Source organism: Limanda limanda, chromosome 18 (genome assembly GCF_963576545.1).
Source record: "Limanda limanda chromosome 18, fLimLim1.1, whole genome shotgun sequence".
NCBI lineage: Eukaryota > Metazoa > Chordata > Actinopteri > Pleuronectiformes > Pleuronectidae > Limanda > Limanda limanda.
This window is the reverse complement of record NC_083653.1, coordinates 15,981,690-16,002,450: the sequence shown is the minus strand read 5'-3', so window position 1 is coordinate 16,002,450 and position 20,761 is coordinate 15,981,690. Positions and strand designations below refer to the sequence as shown.

At 42.2% G+C, this 20,761-nt stretch overlaps 1 protein-coding gene across 1 annotated transcript in view; it reads right to left on the bottom strand.

Annotated features, from left to right (window-relative positions):
• Positions 1-884: 884 nt before the first annotated feature.
• The window catches only part of phip (pleckstrin homology domain interacting protein), a 39,158-nt gene continuing 19,281 nt past the window's right edge, over positions 885-20,761 (bottom strand). The window contains exons 16-40 of the mRNA XM_061091505.1: positions 19,486-19,614; positions 19,092-19,317; positions 17,675-17,821; positions 16,020-16,203; positions 15,795-15,897; positions 15,282-15,419; positions 15,019-15,116; positions 14,681-14,888; positions 13,883-13,993; positions 13,496-13,603; positions 11,008-11,132; positions 9,827-9,909; positions 9,566-9,677; positions 8,139-8,200; positions 7,865-8,020; positions 6,954-7,074; positions 6,716-6,841; positions 6,401-6,476; positions 5,344-5,406; positions 5,098-5,250; positions 4,634-4,786; positions 3,970-4,178; positions 3,646-3,878; positions 3,347-3,493; positions 885-3,234 (exon numbers count right to left, since the gene is read on the bottom strand). Coding sequence (XP_060947488.1) covers positions 2,522-3,234; positions 3,347-3,493; positions 3,646-3,878; positions 3,970-4,178; positions 4,634-4,786; positions 5,098-5,250; positions 5,344-5,406; positions 6,401-6,476; positions 6,716-6,841; positions 6,954-7,074; positions 7,865-8,020; positions 8,139-8,200; positions 9,566-9,677; positions 9,827-9,909; positions 11,008-11,132; positions 13,496-13,603; positions 13,883-13,993; positions 14,681-14,888; positions 15,019-15,116; positions 15,282-15,419; positions 15,795-15,897; positions 16,020-16,203; positions 17,675-17,821; positions 19,092-19,317; positions 19,486-19,614 — 3,984 coding nt within the window. The 3' untranslated portion in view covers positions 885-2,521. The remainder of the gene's footprint in view (positions 3,235-3,346; positions 3,494-3,645; positions 3,879-3,969; positions 4,179-4,633; positions 4,787-5,097; positions 5,251-5,343; positions 5,407-6,400; positions 6,477-6,715; positions 6,842-6,953; positions 7,075-7,864; positions 8,021-8,138; positions 8,201-9,565; positions 9,678-9,826; positions 9,910-11,007; positions 11,133-13,495; positions 13,604-13,882; positions 13,994-14,680; positions 14,889-15,018; positions 15,117-15,281; positions 15,420-15,794; positions 15,898-16,019; positions 16,204-17,674; positions 17,822-19,091; positions 19,318-19,485; positions 19,615-20,761) is intronic.

Sequence of the window (20,761 nt, the reverse complement as noted above, 5' to 3'; positions counted from 1 at the left end):
ACTTAAAATCAACAAAATTGCTGCCCACAAAGGAAATACTTTTATGGGCAAAATGATTAGCTTCCTAACTTAAAAAAACAAAACAAAAAACAACAATAACATTAACTTTGATGTAAAGAGTCATGGGAGACAATGTATCTGTTGTAGGTCATGGAATAAAGCTCTTCATATACACAATATAAACAAAGTGTCAGTGAAACGTGACCGGAAAATAATAAAATGTAAGTTTTGAACGTCAGATAATTGCGGCAGAGTGTAGAACAACCAGTCCAGCGGTATCAGTCCACAGATCCAGCCACTTCAACGTTGTCCTCTTATGGAGTGGACACAGTGGGAGAAACCTTTGACACACGAGCTCGACACACTCACAGTAGAGACAGTTAAACTAAAAACATTCAAAAGCCTTGTTCTAAAAGTTCAGTGCCCAAACACAGAATTTGGCATCAACAAAAACAATGATAAACAGATGAGATAAACGTTGAATAATATGCGACAAGGAAGACGTGAAATCAATCAGATGTGTGGAGATGCTACCACCGAGTTTCCCCCAGTCAACCCCCACAAGTGTCACATTTCAGCATTCACTTGTCCTGTGCTGGGGAGGAAACAGAAATTATGTTACAAGTGGAGCAGATGACGCCATCTGTAGAAATTCAGTCCATGCGGTGTCCACAGAGAGAGAGAGAGAGAGAGACATAATATGTTTGTCTCCTGTATGACTGTTCATAGTTCTGTCTTTCCTCCGCCTCCCACACCAGCCTGAAGGTCCAGTGTGATTCACTGAACCCGGCAACGAGCGGAACCAGGAAGTCCGGGGGGGGGATTAAGAAAGCAAAGACAAAAAGGCCCCAAAAAGGAGAAAGCGAGGATATTATATCCTCGCTTTCTCCTTTAGTAGCGAAGGCACACCATCAGAAAGATACAAGACTTGTCTTTCTCTCTCTCTCTCTTTCTCTCTCTCTTTCCATCCAAATTCAGTCCCCATCGGTTTGATCTGGCTCCATCCAGTTGATGAGAAAGTGCTAAAACATGCGAGACATAATTTTGTGTGTGTGTGTGTGTGTGTGCACGCACATGATCTCCATAGAAACATATCAACCTTTTAAAAAGTTCCTTTTTATATGTTAACAGTTTTAAAATACACAGGGTTCCTCGCTCCCTACGACTGCATTGATAACCGCTCTGTGGTAAGTGCATCTCAAAGCTAGTCGCCCACAGCTCCGCTCACTGTACCTTAGGTATAAACTGACAATAGGTTGGTTATAGGATAATATACTGACATGAATAATGGTATGTTCACAACGAGAGTAAAGTCTTCTTTTTTTTCAAACTGCTATAAATACATTTTCTTTGAGAGGTTTCACAACGATCAAACTGTATGCCACTGTTTGTACACTGAAGGTGGAAGTGACACACTCAGTTGTGTTATAAAAACACACACACTCCTTCAGTTGCGCACACAACATAGTTTCACACACATACAGGCACATGTACTTTGCAGGGCAGAGGCCAAGCAGGCTCATACACACACACACGCACGCACACACTCCAAAGACATAAAGGCACAAGGTATTGCTAATGTTGAGGACGCATTGAAACGTGATCTAAAATGAACCCTTTCACCCTTGCATCCTTTTTCACCTCCTCACAGTAAAAACAGCTTCCGGGAAAAAAAGCGATGCCTCCTCTTTCTAACAAGCAAAACAAAACTCACACACACCCCAATAGTAAACAGAGCCTGCGGATCTACAGTACCTATACAGGTACACCATTTGGTATTTTAGCACAGACAGACACGCTCAGGTCAGCCAATGTGTAAGACTTCCAAAACAGAGAGCCGATCGTTACGTACAAATCTTAGAAAAAGCCAAGAAAGGGTTGTATAAAACAAAAAAAAAGAACAGGAACAATGATGACAGGGGCGAAAGATGTTGTCAGCCGGTGCTCGGTCTGTCATCCATCACAGACCGAACAATTTAAATTCAGCGGGCGACTTTTTTCCTCCTAGCTGAGACACTTGAAAAGTTTCTCTGAAATAGTAAAGAGACGAGATGCATCCATCTCTTCGGGACCTCTTCAAGTACTGAAACTCCGTCCAGGCTGTGACACCCAGCAGTGTTTCAGGTGAGACCGGGGCAAAGAGTCGATCACTGGACAGAGGCAGGTCACGACCCCACCGACACGGGGGTCGACGAGCGTCTTGTCGGATCCAACATGGACCAGTAACGTCAGAGGAGCTCGACCAGAAGAACATGCTGAAAGCCACTGGTTGCCATAGTGATGTGCTCACTGGGCTGTGAGGAAGTAGAATTGGACAGACCACTGCGCTGTTGTGTCTCTCCGTGGTCACAGCTTCGAATAGCAGCAGCTGAGCCAGTGGCCGTTCAGATACACACACACACACGAACGTGCACAGAAATGCATACAACAGCAACATGACTTCCTAGATAGCCCCCTACTCATCAGCTGCACAGACGTCAGGGCAGTCGGCCTCCTCCTCACTTCCTGCCTGTGTGTTCTGTTACCAGCCAATCAGGTTGGCTTTGGCCTTCTCTGTCAGCTTGCGGACGCGTCCCTTCGAGGAGGTGCCGAAGGTGATCGATGAGTCCTCAAACAGCAGCTGCCTCTGCTCCTCCTCAGAGTCCTCCTCCATGTAGAAGGCTGACCGTCGCCCCTGGTTACGTGTGCGCATGGACCCCCCTTCACCATCACCCTCCTCCTCCTCCTCTGGTGAATGCCTGCGATTGGATCGTTGAGGGGCAGTCTGTGGAGGAGCGGTCACCTCCTCATTGGCTCTTCTGCTGCTCCTCCTCAGCGGTGAGGGCTCCGGTGACTCGGCGGGAGGAGTTGATTCATCAGTTCGTACCAATCTGGGCCGCCCACGCCTTCTAGGCGTCGATGGCGTGCCAGAGTCTGACAGCACAGATGTTTCCTGTGCAGAAGATGCTCCGCCTTCGTCTTCTGTGGAGTGGTCGAGCTCCTCATCGGGGGTGGAGCTCCTGCGGTTACTGCTCCTTCTCATCTCCTCCAGCTCCTGCTTGCTCTTCCGGCCTCTCTTCTTGCCAGGGGGGCGATCTTGAGGTCTAGATGGGCTCTGCGGTGTTGTGACCTCTGGAGGACTCACCGGTGGGTCTGTTCTGGACCTCCGCCCCCTCTTCCCCATGCCGAGGGTCACATGACTACTGTGACCATTCAGGTGGGTTGTGTTCTGAGGTGAAGGGCTGACAACAGAGCCTGAGGAGAGGACATCCAGTCACAAAGTAATTAGTAACAGGAAGGTGACACTAAATATTTAATTTTTAACTTTAATCATAACGCATCACACCGAAGAGGTACCATCTCTTACCAGGCGTGTGTCGTACAGGGGTCCTGAGTTTCCGCCGGGTGCTTCCTCCAATGCTACTTTCTGCAGCTGGAGTGGGAGTCGCCTTTTCAGAGACCGGTGGCGTTGAAGCTGACGAGGAGTGATGAGTCCTCAGCGAACGCGTCGACTCTGAAGGTGGACGAGAATTTTAAGTAAATATCATTATAAATTGTTTAGATAGTTGTAGAAAATTCCCTGTTATCCTTCACAAATGACATTTCTCAGCAGCCCTGGGTTGATCACGTGATGCTAAGCTCTACGCTATTACAGTACGCTCTCACCTGTTTTGTTGCTTGTGGAATTATGCGATGAGGAGGCGGCGGGCGGAGAATGTGCAGAATGGCGTGCTGCGCTGCGCGTTCGCCCGGCAGCCGGTGTATCTGCCTTCCCGTTGACCAGCTGGGGCGTCTGCTTCTGTGGAACGCTCTGTCTCAGGGAGGAACTGCGTGGTGGAGCGGGTGACGGCTCCCTTTTTGCCGTCACCCTAGATGATACACGTCTCTTCCTCTCTGGGCTAAACGCAGCAGGGGAGGAGAGGAGACAAACTATCAAATCCAATGCACCGAGAGAGCTACAATCAAAGAGATACATGTCCTTCCTACTACCTGGATGCAGTGCTGCTTGTGGGAGACTCGCTCCTCCTCCTCCTCTTCATGGCGTGCCTCGTCTGTCTGTCTGGCGTGTGTCGCGTCTGTCTGTCCGTGCCCTGTCTGGTCAGTTTCCCTGTCAGGCCGTGGATCGCCTTGTAATCAGCCAAGATGGAGCTGACATGCTCCTCAAACAGAGCAGAAAGCCTCAGACTCATACTGTAGATCTGAAAAGGCGGTAAAGGATAAAAATCAATTGTTGAACTTGTAAATCAGAAATGCTTGAATTGTGTGTGAGTGTGTGAGTGTGTGTGTGTGTGTTTTAGTGGGATTTGACTTACTCTTAGGTTTAGTTTTTATGATTTAAATTACTGAGTTGGGATTTTTTTTTTTTTAGAAAACAAACTTTGCGATGTATTCTCTACAAAATTTTATTTGCTTTTGATATTAAGTATAGTATGATATAATTACATTCAGAATGCAGATGTTAGAGATGTGTGTGTGTGTGTGTGTGTGTGTGTGTGTGTCTGTGTGTGTTTGTGTGTGTGTGTGTGTGTCTGTGTGTGTGTGTGTGTGTGTGTGTGTGTGTGTGTGTGTGTGTGTGTGTGTGTGTGTGTGCTGGTGTGTGTGTGTGTGTGTGTGTGTGTGTGTGTTAGTGTGTGTGCGTGTGTGCATTTCTCACCCGAGACTTCTTACTGGGCGTGTACGCTTTGGAATTGCTGAAAATGAGCCGCACGTCTTTGCAGAGCTGGATGGGAGACTGGTACTTTCCTTCTGTTAAGGTGTTGATTACGGTTCCGAAATCCATTGGAGACTCAACTATTTGCAGGTAATCCTGAGAGAAGCAGTGATGTGAACAGGATAGACAGTAATGAGAAAAAACGAGCAGCAAAGGAATTGCACCCTTCTTCTGTGAATAAGAAAACTATTCCACTCAATGGGTTTTCATTTCAGTTACAGAAAGGAGAAGCATTTTTACACTTCTTTACACCAAACTGTCATTTCACCTCAAATACCACCACTCTGGGAGTGAAAATGCAAATTCAGCTCAACTGTGATCATAGGCAAAAGGGCTTTGTTTTTTGTTGAGTTCCCATGTCTGCGCCATAATAAAGTTATTTAAAGGACGACTGTTGCGTTATGTACCGGGTATTCCTGTAGGTCCACGGGTTCTCTGAAGGGCTCGGAGTCTTCACACTGAAAGAGCAGGTCCAGCAGCTCCTTACAGCGCCCCTTCCATGCATGAGGGTCGTAGGAAGGAGGTCGGGTTCGCAGTCGGCGCTGCATCGGTGTACGTCCCTACAGAGAGAAGGACAAAACAGAATGAAGTAGCTGGTTTTCAGAAAGCAGGGTGGAATGTCCAGGATCGTGAGATGCTGTAAGATATTCTACCTTGAGGTTTCGTGTGGACGTTCCAGGAGTATTAGTATCTTCATCCTCCTCCTCCTCATCATCCTACACAAGAAAAAGGGAGAATAATCATGTGACCAATTTTATTTTATTATCGGCTGCTCTGGACTAAAAGACAGCATATCATTATTTCATAAACCAGCCAGGAGACTTGGAAGTAAATCTACTGAAAGCTCAAATCACATTATGTGTTCTGTCCCCTTCAATGAAGCCAAAAACCAGAATCTGACTGCTTGACTTCTGTTCTGTTTAAATATACAATTCCAGTGAAAGCAACTGTCCTGGCACAAAATGGCAGCACAACTCAAGAGCACTGATGTTATCCAAGGTGAACTCAGACCTGAACTCCAGAGAATTTCCAGACAATGGGGTCCAGACTTTCTCCAGAATTTGCCTTTCACAAATAAAACAGATTGTCCAGTTCAGAGTTCACAACAACAGGAAAATTGCTGGTACAGTTTTGCCTCTGTCGCTTGTTAGAAACATCCTCAACGTGCCCGTGCCCTCGTGGGGAATTCTGTGAATAATCCTGCTGTATTCTGCTCACATCCGACATTATCTGGACTTTTTATACAGAGGCTGGCAGGAAAATCTCTAGAGCCTCTGATGCTGTGATTCCCACATCCATTCCCTCCTGATAGTTTCAGGAGAATATCTGGAGTTAACTTCATGTCCGACAGTAGCTTAAGTCAAAGCCAACCAGAGAAAAAAACTGAAACAATCCAGTAGTGAAGAAATAGTCATATCCAAAGTAGTGATTTACTACATGTATGTTGTCTCTAAAACCAAGCACCTAAAAGTAGGAGCAGAAGTTGTACACGCTCGGGGGACGTTGAGTGATGAGCAGAACTTTGTTTTGATATGGTCTCGATAACCAGAGGGTCTAAAGATCCATTTCAGATAAACATCGTCCAAGACTCTTAGGAACATAAATGCTGAAGGAGTGACAGCTCATCAGCTGCCGGTACCAGGGATTGAAACAGGGACCTTTAGATCTTCAGTCTAAAGATAAAAAAACTATGTTCAAACGAAAACACACCTCGTCTTCAGAGTCAGAGAAAGTTGACTTCTTCATAGTTCTGTACAGGGGCATGAGGTCAGTCAGACTTTGGTCCCTGAATAAGAGAAAAAAAGAGAAAAAATTCTCAACTGACAGATCAAATGTTGTGAGACATGGAAAATTGTTCACAAAATAAATTATGTCAAATAGCATTTTTCTTTTTCTTTTTAACAGATAAACATCTTGTTGATCGACTCTGGGCAGAGAACATGTCCCCCTTTTGTCGTCGATAACATTTTCTTCTGAAACAAAAGGCAGGGTTGTGAGTGAAAGATACACATTTAACACACTCACTTAATAAATTGCAGCATGAGGTCAGAGACGAACTTGGCGGTAGTGACGATGAAGGATCCAGGCTCGTTGAATGTTTGCGCGTTGTGTTCAATGTAACGAATCTCCCACATCAGAGAGGAGAGTCGTCTGGGAGGAAAACACACATTTACAGAGCGTGTTCAAAATTCTCTTTCTACCATACACAAAGTCTGTATCTTCTGCCGTCTCTTTTATTAAAACACAACTTAATGGATGTTACCTGTAGAAGCGGTTCACCAGCCTTTCGCGCATGGTGCTGAGGTCAGTGACATAGGCCACTACTGTGCAGTACGTGGGGTAAGCCTGGTGGTCCACTGGAAAGGCAAATGGCGCCGCTACATCTGAGGGTTGGCAAGTGGGATACGTGGAGAAAACACATGTGAAGAGAGGATTATTACTGGGACACATCAGCTATAACCGCTGAGTTTACAGTACAAACCAGTTTTAGGACTAGAGGGGTGTTAAGAGAGCTCATACCTCCACCAAGGCCCAACAGTCCCCTTGTACAGCTACACTTAAATTCACGAGATCAAGATTCTCATTGGGATCAGCAACAAATTCTACACACTCATAAATATCAGTCCCCTAAATATGCCAGATTATCATCAAGATCTAAAAAATTACTCTCAAACATTACAGTAGCAATATTAACTTTTATCCATTTTTCCTACCTTTTTAAAATATTCCTACCTTACATTTTGATGTTCAAAATGCACCTTAATTATTATCCTGCCTGTGCCAGCTGCAGCATGAGGCACACGGGTAACAGGGAGAGATCTAGAAGGATTACTTGAGCCAAATGTTCGCAAATGTATGTCTTTTCCACAAACTATCACTAGAGGGAGCCCTAACACCAGCTTTCTTCAATTGGGAGTTTTGCCACACTTGAGGCTGTGCATAATATGAAGATTACATCACTTAAGAGGTTTGAGCAAGTGCCTCAATGCCTGGCTCAATGTGCAAGCAGCCTATTCCTTTTAACGTATGGTGATCTGAGGCTGTGTTGATGGGCTCAGAGCCGTGACTCATGCTGTGAGGAGTCACCTCTTTACGAGGAATGGGCCCTGAGGCTTCACTTCACATCCCTATAAGCAGACGGTAGAAATTGCAGGGCGCTTGGCGATGTCATACCGAGCGTGCAGAGCTGGTCGATGGCTTTGATGATGCGTTCACACTCGTCTATGCGTGTGTTGGAGCCCCATTCTCCCTCCATAGGGACGTAAAGCAGCTCCTTCTGCTCGTCTTCTACCAGGGGGACGCTCAGGCCCAACTCGTCAGGGAACGTGGCTACAAAAAGAAGATTGTAAACCTTTCAGAATTTTATTTTTTTAGGAAAGAAATTGTTCAGTTTTGCTTGTATTGTGTGTACGTCTGAGTGTCTGTGGGTGTGTTTTAGATAACCCACCGTCATCAGGGATCATCTCCATATCCCAAGGACTCATCTTCTCCGTGTCTCCATTGTCCCAGCTGGATGAGAAATAGTTGTGATATGAATCAACGACATTCACATCTTCGTCTTGTCATTTCTTAACCATTTTACGTATCATCCTTCCTCTCCCACAACCTAATGCGGATTTCATTGTCTGACAAGGTTTTTCAAATAATCTGTGATCAGCGTTGAGAGAGAAAAAAAACAACTCTCAACAGATAACATGGCGATAAATGTTTAAATTTTGAACGTCTTGCAACTTTCAGTGAAAGTCGATCGATACAAAACAAAGGGCAGCGTTAGTTAGCGTCATTGTAAGTATCAACAATTAAAAAATGTCGTCCAGGATCTACAAAGAGCTACAAAGTGTTTATACAGATAATGAGGTAATGGCGGTAACATCACAGGCCGCTATTTGTCTGCATTCTAATGGATTTGTTCAAGCAGACTTACTCCTGTTAAATGTAAAACATTTTAATTGAGATGTCTTATTGCATTAGTCCTCTGTGGAAAGTCAGGCCTTGAAATCAAGACACTCTTTGTACCCAGAAACCACCTGTACACTGGGCAAAGGTGGAGCTGAGACAAAATGATTCCTACAAAATAATCTCACCAAAGGATTTTAAAGTCATGGGACTTTGGAGTAGTTATATTATTAGGTTTCTAATTTAACTAAATTAGTGCTGCATCAGTGTGCATAAAACAAAATTAATGATTGTAAAAGATTAAAATTCAAGATTTCTATCCATATTTATGTTCTGTATTTCCCTGTTCACACCTGATATTAACATCCGTCCTGAGACATCGAACCACAAGGAGACAGCGTTAAGTTTGTGTGTTCACACCTGATCCTAACAGGAATGTGTCTCCTGTGACCACTTGTGATCGGATCTCACTTCCAGGCTTGGTTTGCTAAGACCAGAATGATGTTGGTTTTACCCAGTGAGTTTACAGATGTGTCCAATGTGTTTGCAGGTGTGTCAGTGTGTGTCGTTTGGTTCATTGTGTGCTTAGCGCTGATCCACTTGTAATCTGATCACTCAGGACAGATGGTAATACCAGGTCTGAATAGGGACTCGGAGTGCATTTACATTTTCATCACATTGCATTTTATTGTGTTGTTTCCAGTGGCTGAAAACATTTTAGGGCAATAATTTGCAGGGCTACAACTGTGTCAAAAATCTGTATCATTATCACTCTTGAAGGCAAATCACAACGTGACACAGTACATTATTTTCCTTACCCCTTCTGCCTATGTTTGTCATGTGGGGGTAAAGCAGTCAAACAGATGCTTGGTTTGATGGTATTGAAATGGAAAAGAGGTTGTGTTCTGTACTTTTAATGGGATTTGACCCGAACCCCTACAACTAATAGAGTGAATCAATCCCAGGATGTGTACATACCAGACATTGTAGCACTGGAACAGGCTGTCAGGATACTCGGTCTGGAAGGGCTCCTGGCTCTCAATGGTCCCAAACCACCATGCATCATCTATCACTGACCGAAACCTGTCACCTACACAGACATCACAGGGATGTTTAGCTGTTTTCAGAAAAGAAGGTGAGTTTATGAATTGAGCTAGAAAACAAATGTGGACTTTCTTTGTGCTTTAAATAATGCACATGTTTGTGGTTTGTCAGGGTGCAGAGACAAAAGCTGCTTACCTATACTCCACTGTCTATTTCTGGCATTGTCATACTGCGGCCGCAACACCAGGAAGTCGATTACATCAGGCATGTCATGGTATCTAAAGAGAAATGTTCACAAATTAGAAGAAAGCAATGACAACATCCGTATTAACAGTGCAAAAGAGATCAGGAACACAGAGTTTAAAGAAGAATAGTTTAATATTCTCAAACATTCCGTATTTAACAATGTCAAATTAGTTAATTCAATGTCGATCCTGTCTTTTCTTGAATCAAGGGTAGAGCCTGACCTATATATTAGTTAAACAATAATAGAGGCGGTGGACTAGTGGCAGAAACTTGGACTATGGGCAGAAAAGGTCTCTGGTTCGTCTCTGGTTCGACTCCACGAAGAAACAACAAAAAGGCGGACCTGGATTGATCTGTCCGAAAATCCAAGAGGATTCTCCCTACCCTGTCTAGTGCCCCTGAGCAAGGCACCTTACTCCCCTAACATCTGCTCCCCGGGCGCCGTACACGGCTGCCCACTGCTCTGTGTGTCTGGCACCAGATAGGTTAAAAGCAGAGGTTAAATTTCCCCTTGCAGGAGTGTGCCTGTGCATGTCTGTGCATGTGTGAGGGATAAATAAAATGTATCTTAATCTTAATATTAGCCGATAACAGCCTTTCATCGACATATGGGTATCAGCGTTTATGTTTGCTGATATGAAAACTTTTATTCTACAAAATAAACAATGCAGGAGAATGTGAATGTTGTTATTATAGTTCTGTGTTATAAGGTTTTCATAATGACATCTTTGGAATTATTCCCAAATTCTTTCCTAATAAATATACATCAGCTGATATATCGGTATCAGGAACTCTTTTTGCAAACTAATATCCGTATCAATTTGGGCTGTAGTCAAGATGATAATCAGTTTAGGAAATGAGGTCAAATTTAAACAAAAGAGAACACTTAGCTTTGAGCTCTGAGCACTGGAAATGAGAGTTTTAGACAAATTGTCGAAATGAATGTGTGAATTAAGAGGTTAATATTAGTCCGAGATATGGCACAGAGTGGACCAGCATATGTACCGTCTAACAAGTGTCATCACTTCATGTTGAAACTTCAGATGTGTCTCCTGTTTGATTTGCAGTGTCATTAAACAACTGAGGCTGAGGCGCGTGGAGACAGTGTGGAGACAAAGCGAGATGCTTACTTCAATGAGAAGGATCCTCCAGTGAGTCTGCCTGTGTCAGGGTCCAGGAAGGAAAGTTTAAGACAGCACAGTGTGGGTAGGCCAACCTCGTACTTGATGCCAACTATCTTCATTAACTCCTGCTCCTGAAAACCACAAGCAAAAAGAATAAATAGAGCAAATGAACACACGCAGTTTCTTCTGAAGAAAGATGTACTATATAACCTGGTGGAAGCTGTTAGGGTAACCATAGTTCATTGCACTACTTCTCACCTTCTATTTTATCAGATACAGGCTTGATTACTGCACTGCACTTTACTCTGATATCAGCAAGGGGAAACATACAAAGATTACAGCTTTTACAAAACTCTGCTGCCAGGCTTTTAACAAGCACCAGCAGAAGTGGCCACATGACACCAATCCTTGATCCTTGTCACTGCTTACCTGTGAGTTTTAGAATTGATTTTAAGATTTTACTGCTTGTTTTGTTTTTTGAAGACTCCTGCTTGTACACTATCTCCAGTCTACTAACCCCCTTTGAGACCAATTGCTGCCTGAGATCCAGGCTTTGACTGCTCAAGGCCCTCAGCTCTGGATCTGCCTTGAGATGTCAGATAAGTAAACTCAGGATCTTCTGTTAAATCTATCTCAATCTTTATTGAATGGAATATTTTTATTGGTATGGCTAAAATTATGAACAGTTTGTCATTTGGTTACGTTTTGGATTTTATCTTCTTGCATAATCTGTCTTTGTAAAGCACTTTGTCATTTTGAAACCTTTATCCTACTACTGTAATTGGAGAGTTTTTCTGTTTGCATGTTTGGCTGTTCTTCCAATAACTATCCTCCATTCCCCTTCACACTTTCTTCAAAAAGGTTCAGGGGATTAGCATTTTCATATGATCTTTGTCAACTGTATTTTTCACATCATGTCTTATCACTGTCTGCAAGTCGTGGTGACAAATGCACAAGATTAGAGCACAGTTGGGAATAATAACAATCCTCTAGTTATCATTATTATTGATAGATTGTCTTATTAGTGTGGTTTTTGTTGGTTAATGCTACGTTTAACCAGGTTTTTCCAGCTGACAAAAGTGATACAGGAGACAGGTGATTTGCCGTGTTGTTAAAAGCACAAGAATGATATAGAAGAGGACGCTGCATTTCACAAGCTACAGGCAACACAATCCCAAAGATGCACACTGGGCCTGCGATGCATTGAGGTCTGCCATCTGCACTGAAATTGCTATTTCTCCTTCCTCGTGGAAAATAAATGAAAAACACAACAAGTATAACACAATCCAATAAGTTGTTGCTTTTAAGAAAGTGTTTCGATGGTGTTTCAGAGACAGTTTCACATACAGGGATGAAACTGTCTGTACTCAGCAGACATTTCTCTTTTAGTGGAAACACATTTTTAGGACAGAAAAAAGGATTCAAGTCCATGTGAGAGTGAAACTAGACGAGTGTCTGGGATACAGAAGAAGTACTGTTAAGAGCTTGTATCTGTGTGAGTACAGTTTTTATAAAGATGGACAATATAAAAGCTCCCGTTAAGTAAACACAAGGCATCTTGGTAGACCACCTGGTGGCTGGCTGCAGAATACGTCTCGTCACCTCCATGTTAGCTGATGGTACATCAGCCAAACTGAGAAGTCAAAGTATATGTAAAATATTTCCCCAGATATGGTTTCGATTATTTAAGGTAGTGCTTAACACAATGTGTTGGTTCAAGCTGTTATATTTATGATATAGTATTTTATTATTATATTTTAAATGCTATAAACACGGGTTAAAATGTCACTATAGACAGCTAAGAGTGACCCATGACTGGTCAAGCGCTTGTGTTTATGAGACCTGTCTACCGAACCTCCATCCCTAAAACACGTGTGCGCAGACAGGATGTTTTTTGCTTCATATCTGGATGGTGGGAGGAGGTGGAGACCCGTCGGCCATCTTTATATACAGGCTTTGATTAGACCTGACACAGTGAGGACATTTTTAATGTACAGGTTTGAATGAGCATTAGATTAGGTTTAGAATTGGGACTATGCAGTTGTGATGGTTATGATTAAGGTAGGGGCAAGAAGGTGGCAGGTATTACCAATGGTCTTTCTATTCATTATTTTGGAAATTCAGCAGCGCTACAAAAGAAATGTCACCGACAATACTACAGAACCTGAATGTCACATCAAGAAACTGGATCCGACATCAAGTATTGGCTGCATATCTATCAGACAGGTTTTCAAGATTCAGTTTCAAGTTTTTCCCTGTGATCTTTAATTTGTGTTCTTAATGAGTGACACTGTATCGTCTTAACTGTCCAAGTATAGTTGCTCTGTGTGAAGCCTGGAGTGATTTTTGCACTGTGATGTTTATTATAAGCTCCTCCTCAGTGGTTGTGGGTAGACGGGTAAAGAGACACTATAAATCTACAGATACATAAGATGTAAGAGCGGCGTCTCTCTTCAGAGACTCTTATATCCGTCTCTGTCAAACTGCTCCTTACCCGAAGCTCCATCTTGTGCCACGGCTGCTTCTTAGGATTGATGCTGTAAATCTTCTTCTGTTTGGCCATCTCCACATAGGCTTCGTGTCCCTGTCGGAAGTAGTATATCTGCGCACACACACAAGCTGCTTTCAGACATGCAATGACACCCAGACATTTTACTGAGAGGCTATCATAATATAAAACAAATGGCAACATATTTGAGATGTTTTAGCTCCTGGGCATGGCAATGTCAGGCCCCAAACATGTCATGACCATCATAGCCTCATGGGGGCACTGTCTTTGCTGTACACTTCTAATCTTGTTGTTATGTAAAACATGAGCCTGTGTTTTTGGTGTGAGCAAACATGAGTCGAGGACATTGTAACAGAGACTGGCTGCTCGTACCTCGTCTCCCATCTGGGGTATGTAAGGACATCTCCGGGGGACCGTGTCTGTGATCCAAGCAGAGGGAAGCCACTCCTCCAGCGTCAGGCCCTGCTCCTCAGACTCAGTCCTCTGAAAGACACACATATGTGTCAAATACTCAATAACAGATCATTCAAAAAATGTGATACATTTTTTCTATACATTACTAAATACTTCCTGTTATACATATATACTTAGTACTTTGCAAATACATCTTATCATATTACATATACAAATGTGGACAAAAAAGGAAATAGATAAGTCTCTCAAACACACACACTCACACCAAAACAGTAATAATAAATAATAAATAATGAAACTAAATTTTTGTCTAGAACCAGGTCAACCAGCTACGACATGAATCGTGACAATAAACCATTTGATTCAGAGCAAAAAAAAGTTGGAAAGGGGAAAAAAGGTAAAGGTACATGACTGTGTACGAGTGAAGAAACAACACATACCATCAACTATTTTGAATTACCCCTTTCCAACCACTTCCATTGTGTTTCTTCTTGAATTGAACATTGTAGTTAATATAGTATTGCGATATATTGTCGTAACATTTTGTATGTATGTATATAGTATATAGAATATGGTATATATTATACTAACCTAATAGAATTACACTGAATGGTCCGATCGTAGTGAACAAATATCTTAAAATAAGTTTAAGTTAAAATAGTTACTTGTGATGGCTCAAAAGCTGACGGCTCTTTATTGTATCACACACGTATTCTTCCTGTTGCCAGAAGGAGGAAAATAAAATTTTGTTCCAACCTTCCTCTTTTCCTTTGGCTGCTTCTTCTTTGGTAATGCGTCGTCTTTGTCTGGTTTGTCTTTCTTCCTCTCTTTCTTCCCATCCCTCTTCTTCTCTCCTTCCTCCTCAGAGCTGCTGCTCTTCTTTTTTACCCTAACGCTCTTCTTGGGCGGTTCAAGGTTGATGCCCGCATCTGCCGTCCAGTCCGAGTAATCGCTGGAGTAGTCGCTGCAAATACATCACAGGACAAAGATAAAACAACCAGATGTGCTTGTGTTTTCATTTGCATATGGAACGTGCATGTACGCAGGAGATAGATGATAAGATTAAAATTTGTGATATTCTTTATGTGTCTTACCTTGAACTACTGTGGTCATCTGGCCAGGGCTCTTTTTGCTCCTCCTCCTTCTCCTCCTCTGAGGAATGGCCGTTGATTTGACGTACCTCAACCTCTCCCTGGAAAAACACACAATCATTTAACTTTAATAGATCTAATAAAACACTTCGCACATAATACAATGATCAGTTTTGTAGTAAATAGTAAAATAGTAAATAAACAGTTAGAATTTGAGACAGTTTAACCACAGATCCCAAACCAGGCTGTCGAAGCAGTGTATCTACCTCTGAGGTGCTGTCATCGTCGTCTGCGCCCTCAGCGCTCTGCCGACTCGTCTCCTCCATGGCAGCACGGGTTTGATAACCATGGTTACCCTGACTCTTCCTCCCCTCGTCTACGACACACTCAGATGTGGGATGAACCTGCACAACGGAGAACAGGGAAGACAGGAAAAAGAATAATTAATCTGTGACAGAGGTTTGCAAGAAATGGAGGAAATAATAAAACTTGATTAAAACTATATTGAGGTTATGTATTTGCACAGATATATTTTTTAAATAAATATTTGCCTGTATGCGAATGTGCTAATGGTCCAGTACTTGAACTGGACCATAGTCTGGATTGAAACTGACTTTGCTGAAATTCTGTGTTTCAGAAAAGTGAAGCCATCAATTAAATGTTTTAAGGAGAAAATTAAAATTTGATTAAAAAATGATTTGTAAAACAATAACATCTGTGTGTGTGTGTGAGTGTGTGTATGTGTGTGCGTGCGTATGAGAAAGTGGTAAATCACTTACCCTGCTCTCCTTGGGGAGAGAGTGGATGGTGCGTCTCCTCCTCTCTGACTGATAAATATTGATTTCCTCCTCCCCTTTAGCCTCACGCCAGGTTATCTGCCTCCTGCATAATCACACACACATAGGTTTGATGGGCATGAAAGGTACCACCACCAGGGAACACATGAGGCGTTCCCCTCCAAAGTCTGACTTTTTCAGTATTGTATGCATCTGTGTGCGTTTTACCCAACAGAGGCGTCCTCCAGCTCAGGTACCAGCACCCTGCGACTCCAGGCCACCAGGTCTCCCTCTGTGGCCATCTGGCTGCGCGGGGCGTTGCTGTGCATCTGGCGTACACCCTCGATCTGGCCGCTGCGACGCAGACCCACGTTGGGTGGGGAGTGAACTTCCATCGGCGAACCCACCGATCCTGTGGAAAAGTCATGTCAAAGGAAGAGAAAAGCACCAATTTAGTTTGTTGATCTGGAAAAAGTATTAAAAGGAGACGCCTTCTTTTCTGCCATGTTTCCATCGGTAGAAAGGATTACTTTTTGGATGATGTTTCGAGTAGGTGCAGCATTTGATAGAACTACATTGTAATAAATAATAATAGAGAACACAAATCATCTAAAGATTGTGTGAATGGATATTTTTAGCTCTACATCGAGTCGTCTTGTCCTGAAACAAATGATCTATCATTTTCGATTTATATATGCCTATAAAATGTCAGACAATAGTGTAAAATATGAACTTTTCCTCAAGCAAAGCAAAATAGTAACCCTATGATATTCAGGTTACAGTCACGTACGTAAAACTGAGAAAAGCATTAAATCCTTGCATTTGAGAAGGTGGAACCATTTTTTTTTTTTTATCTGAACCACAGTAACTCGTGTGAAAGGTACCTAGAACCAAAGTCCAGACCAACATACCAAAAAAGGTGGTCTCAGCCCATATTAGAAGGAACCTTGTCTTGGTTTGTTTGCAGTGTGAAAACACTTTTTTAGTTAATTCATTACAATGTAAAACCAAAACTAACTGGATCAAATGTAAATTATGAAATCAACACTTTCAGGTGTGAAAAGGCCCAAAAACCATTAATCATTAAACCAGATAGTTATTGATCACTCTTCTGTTGATTGACTTGTCAGTAATGGGTTCTCTCTTTCAGCACTAACAGAGACTGAGCGAGAGACAAAAAGAAAGAGGAGAAAAATAATGATTCTAAACAAAGCACAGAGTCAATAAAGATACTTGTGATTTTATCACTAAGAAGACAGTCTCTCTCTTTTAAATGAAGTCAGTTAAATGTATTTACTTCACATTGTGTCTGTGAGTGTGTGAGAATGGATGAACAGAGCCACAGACACATGGGTGACTTGAATCAACACTGTGTTTGTATGTGGGTTAGCCAACTTTGGAGCAAATCCCAAACTCACAGTTCTCTGTGTTCACCAACTCTGTTTAAATGTTCCTCACTGAACTTTTCAGGTTTCCTGTGTTAATCACAATGCTTGTTTTGTTAAATTGGCTTTTGCATATTTCATAGGAAAAACCATTTTAATTTGACAACACACTAATTATAAATAAAGAGTTGGAAAGCAATTATAAAGTATGACTATGATAAATAAGTGGATATTATAAATGTTTTAAGTCATGTTATTTTTATGCAGTTAATTGTACAAATTAATCATATCTGGATGTACATAGCACTTGCCTGATATTAACCCGTGTGTATACTGCTACAATAGTTTTACCTCAACTTAGACAATGAATTGCCTTAAATTATAACTTTGCTATTCCAAAGAGGTGAAAAATTCTCATTTGTATTGCACGTAAATCGCATTAAAACTCTGCTCACACAACAAACAACATGACCTTCCCATCATGACAATAGCCCCCACCTCTACTGGCCATGCTGTTCACAGCACCCGGAGCAGGGGCATCGTTTGTTCCCCGTCTTTGGTCTTGTTCCTGCTGCAGCCTCTGAATCATCGTGTCCAGAGGACTGGAACCATCCACCGCCTGCTCGCTCACCACCTGGTTCAGGCCTGACAGACAGGAATGGGGGAAAAGACAGAGAGTTAAAAGGGGAAAGAGAAACAGAGAGAGAGAGGAATCTGGTCAAATCAGATAAGTTTGAAATCTAACAGGTATTACAGTCAAGGGAAGTAGGGGTTTCCCCAAATCCTGTAGAGTCCCTTCAAAATCCAGAGAGACTTTTATGAGCCGACAGCAGCACAAAATGCAAAAGCTTCAGAGAGCCTGTAAAGATTCCTGTTTTCTCATCACCATTGTCCCCTCTTTCTTTTAATATGACCACCTAACATTAATTCTGGTTTGAATTGTTGATTCTAAGAACTGATAACATACTGAGCTACAAGTAAGCCGTATGATCTGCTATGAAGTGTCTCTGACCTCGTTCCAGTCTGGTATTCCACCACATTCATCCTGAGTGGTCCTACCACAAGTGGGCAGCACTAAGTACAGGTGTGAACGCACCCAAATGTGGCCTGAATGCGTCCTGAGATCTTATCAAACCACATTAGCTGGCGGTCTTGGCCACATTTTTAGCTTTGGGAACACAAATGCATCCTGGGCCACATATAAGGGATCACCTACTCTGACCCACTATCTATCTATCTATCTATCTATCTATCTATCTATCTATCTATCTATCTATCTATCTATCTATCTATCTATCTATCTATCTATCTATCTATCTATCTATCTATCTATCTATCTATCTATCTATCTATCTATCTATCTATCTATCTATCTATCTATCTATCTATCTATCTATCTATCTATCTATCTATCTATCTATCTATCTATCTATCTATCTATCTATCTATCTATCTATCTATCTATCTATCTATCTATCTATCTATCTATCTATCTATCTATCTATCTATCTATCTATCTATCTATCTATCTATCTATCTATCTATCTATCTATCTATCTATCTATCTATCTATCTCTAACATAGATGGGTAGTAACAACAGCACTTTGTGAACATGAATGAGTACATGATTTTTTTGCAAATAGAGCTGGGAAATAAGAGTTGCCACAGGACGCACCTCAAGGTATGAAAAGACAAAACTTAGGGTTGATCACTCTCAGGTGATTCGATCTCTCAAGACAGATAGTAATATCAGGTTTGAACAGGGACTAGGACTGGGCTGGCAGGCGGGCTGTGATAAGCCGTCAATGTAAAAATCTGATCTGAAGCGTAGAGGAAAGCGAATGCCAAATCCCACTTCATGACTCTAGAACATGAAGACCAGTATTCCTGAGGGTCAGATTTCAGCCGCCGTACCTGAAGAAGTGACACCCATCTGTGGGATCAGATGCTCGTCCCTGCAGCCCTCCCTGCCCGGCACCAGCCGCTGGTATCTAGGCGGATGGGGGTTTCCATCTACATCCACCAGGAAAGGAGGGGGCATTAAGTGTGGTGCCTGCTGTGTCTGCTCATCCAGGACGTAATTGTTGGCGTCTCGGATCAGCGGCCGATAGTCGGTATGGAAGAACATCTGGTCCGCGATCTGAGGCAGAGGTGAAGTGTAAAAGGTCAATTTAGGCGGCACATTTTATAGCTAATCACGTCATTGACGATCTGTCAATGTCTGATCTGAGGGCATCTGTCAGTGCTTGAGTTGTTGTTTAAGATCAGGTATAGGTTCATCTTTATGTATGTGATCCTGTCGCCTTACCTTGTCGTACTTGCTGCTGGAGCCAAAGCCAAAGATGAGCAGGTGTCCATGGGAGTCTGTGGCTGCGAAATGCTGCCCATCTGGACTACATTTACAGTCAAACAATGCCCCGTGTCCTTGGCCCTCAATCTATCCACAGAGAAACAGAGGGAAGAGGAGAAGAATATATAGTGTTCATTGTAAATCAAAGCATTACACTTCCTGGCACCTTTAGTAGTTGTATAAGATGGCTTTACAAGATTTTCAAATAAATTTCATGTCTTTTTTTGGGGTTAAATCCATTTCAGATAAGTAATATTTCACATGTCTAGCAACAATCATGAAATAGTCAGCATGTGATGTGCAGAAAGAGAAGTCAAATCCATTCATACAAAAAAATCAGGTGAATCACCTGTAGAAAGCTAGAAACTGAAACTAACTGTTCAGACCATGAACTGCCTGATGCTTTTAGTTTAACTGTAGGTTTTTCCTCCTTCCAGCTCCATTCAAACACAAGATGAAAACATCTTTGTCCCGTACTCATCTAACAGACTCTGCATGTGCCAAACCTGAAAGACTGAACTTTCAATCCCCTTCTACCGCAGCTGAACAGATACAGCAGTGTTTAAAAGAATAAGCAGTGTATGCTCGCTTTAACAGATTTCCTTATTGCAGGATGTGTGTTGAATACAGGATGCAGTGGGCAGGCTATGCTCCGATAAAGGAATAGTTCTGCATTTTTGGAAAATCACTTACTTGCTGGGTGTTAGAAAGAAGACAACTACCACTCTCACTGTCAGTGTAATATACAACCTACCAGTGCTTACTACACTACCACCAACAGTATTTTATTACATTAGCTTTATTTTATATATTTATTTTAGTTTTTATATTCTATATTTTGTTTTGCTTGTTTGGTTTTCTGTCTAAATATTTGTGTGCCTGGTTAGAGGGAGCCTGTGACCTGAGAATTCCATTGCGAGCAACTGCTGGATGTAATTGTTCTGCACATGACAAATAAAGTCTTGTAGTCCATAGCTCACTTTGTACGAAATAGTTTGGCACACAGAGCCTCTCAAACCAAAAACATATTTCTCATTCTTACAGCTGAGAGGGGCTGGTGGATTCATTTTTTAAGGTGGATCCATACGGATCTACCCCCACTGTTTGGAACTAAAGTGAACAGAAGAAGAATTGGACAAGCCCCACCCTCATCACTTAAATGTGGGATTGGTACGTTCCTGAAATACTTTTTATCCTATTTTTTTAAAAACCCTCATCACTTCCCAATAGCCAT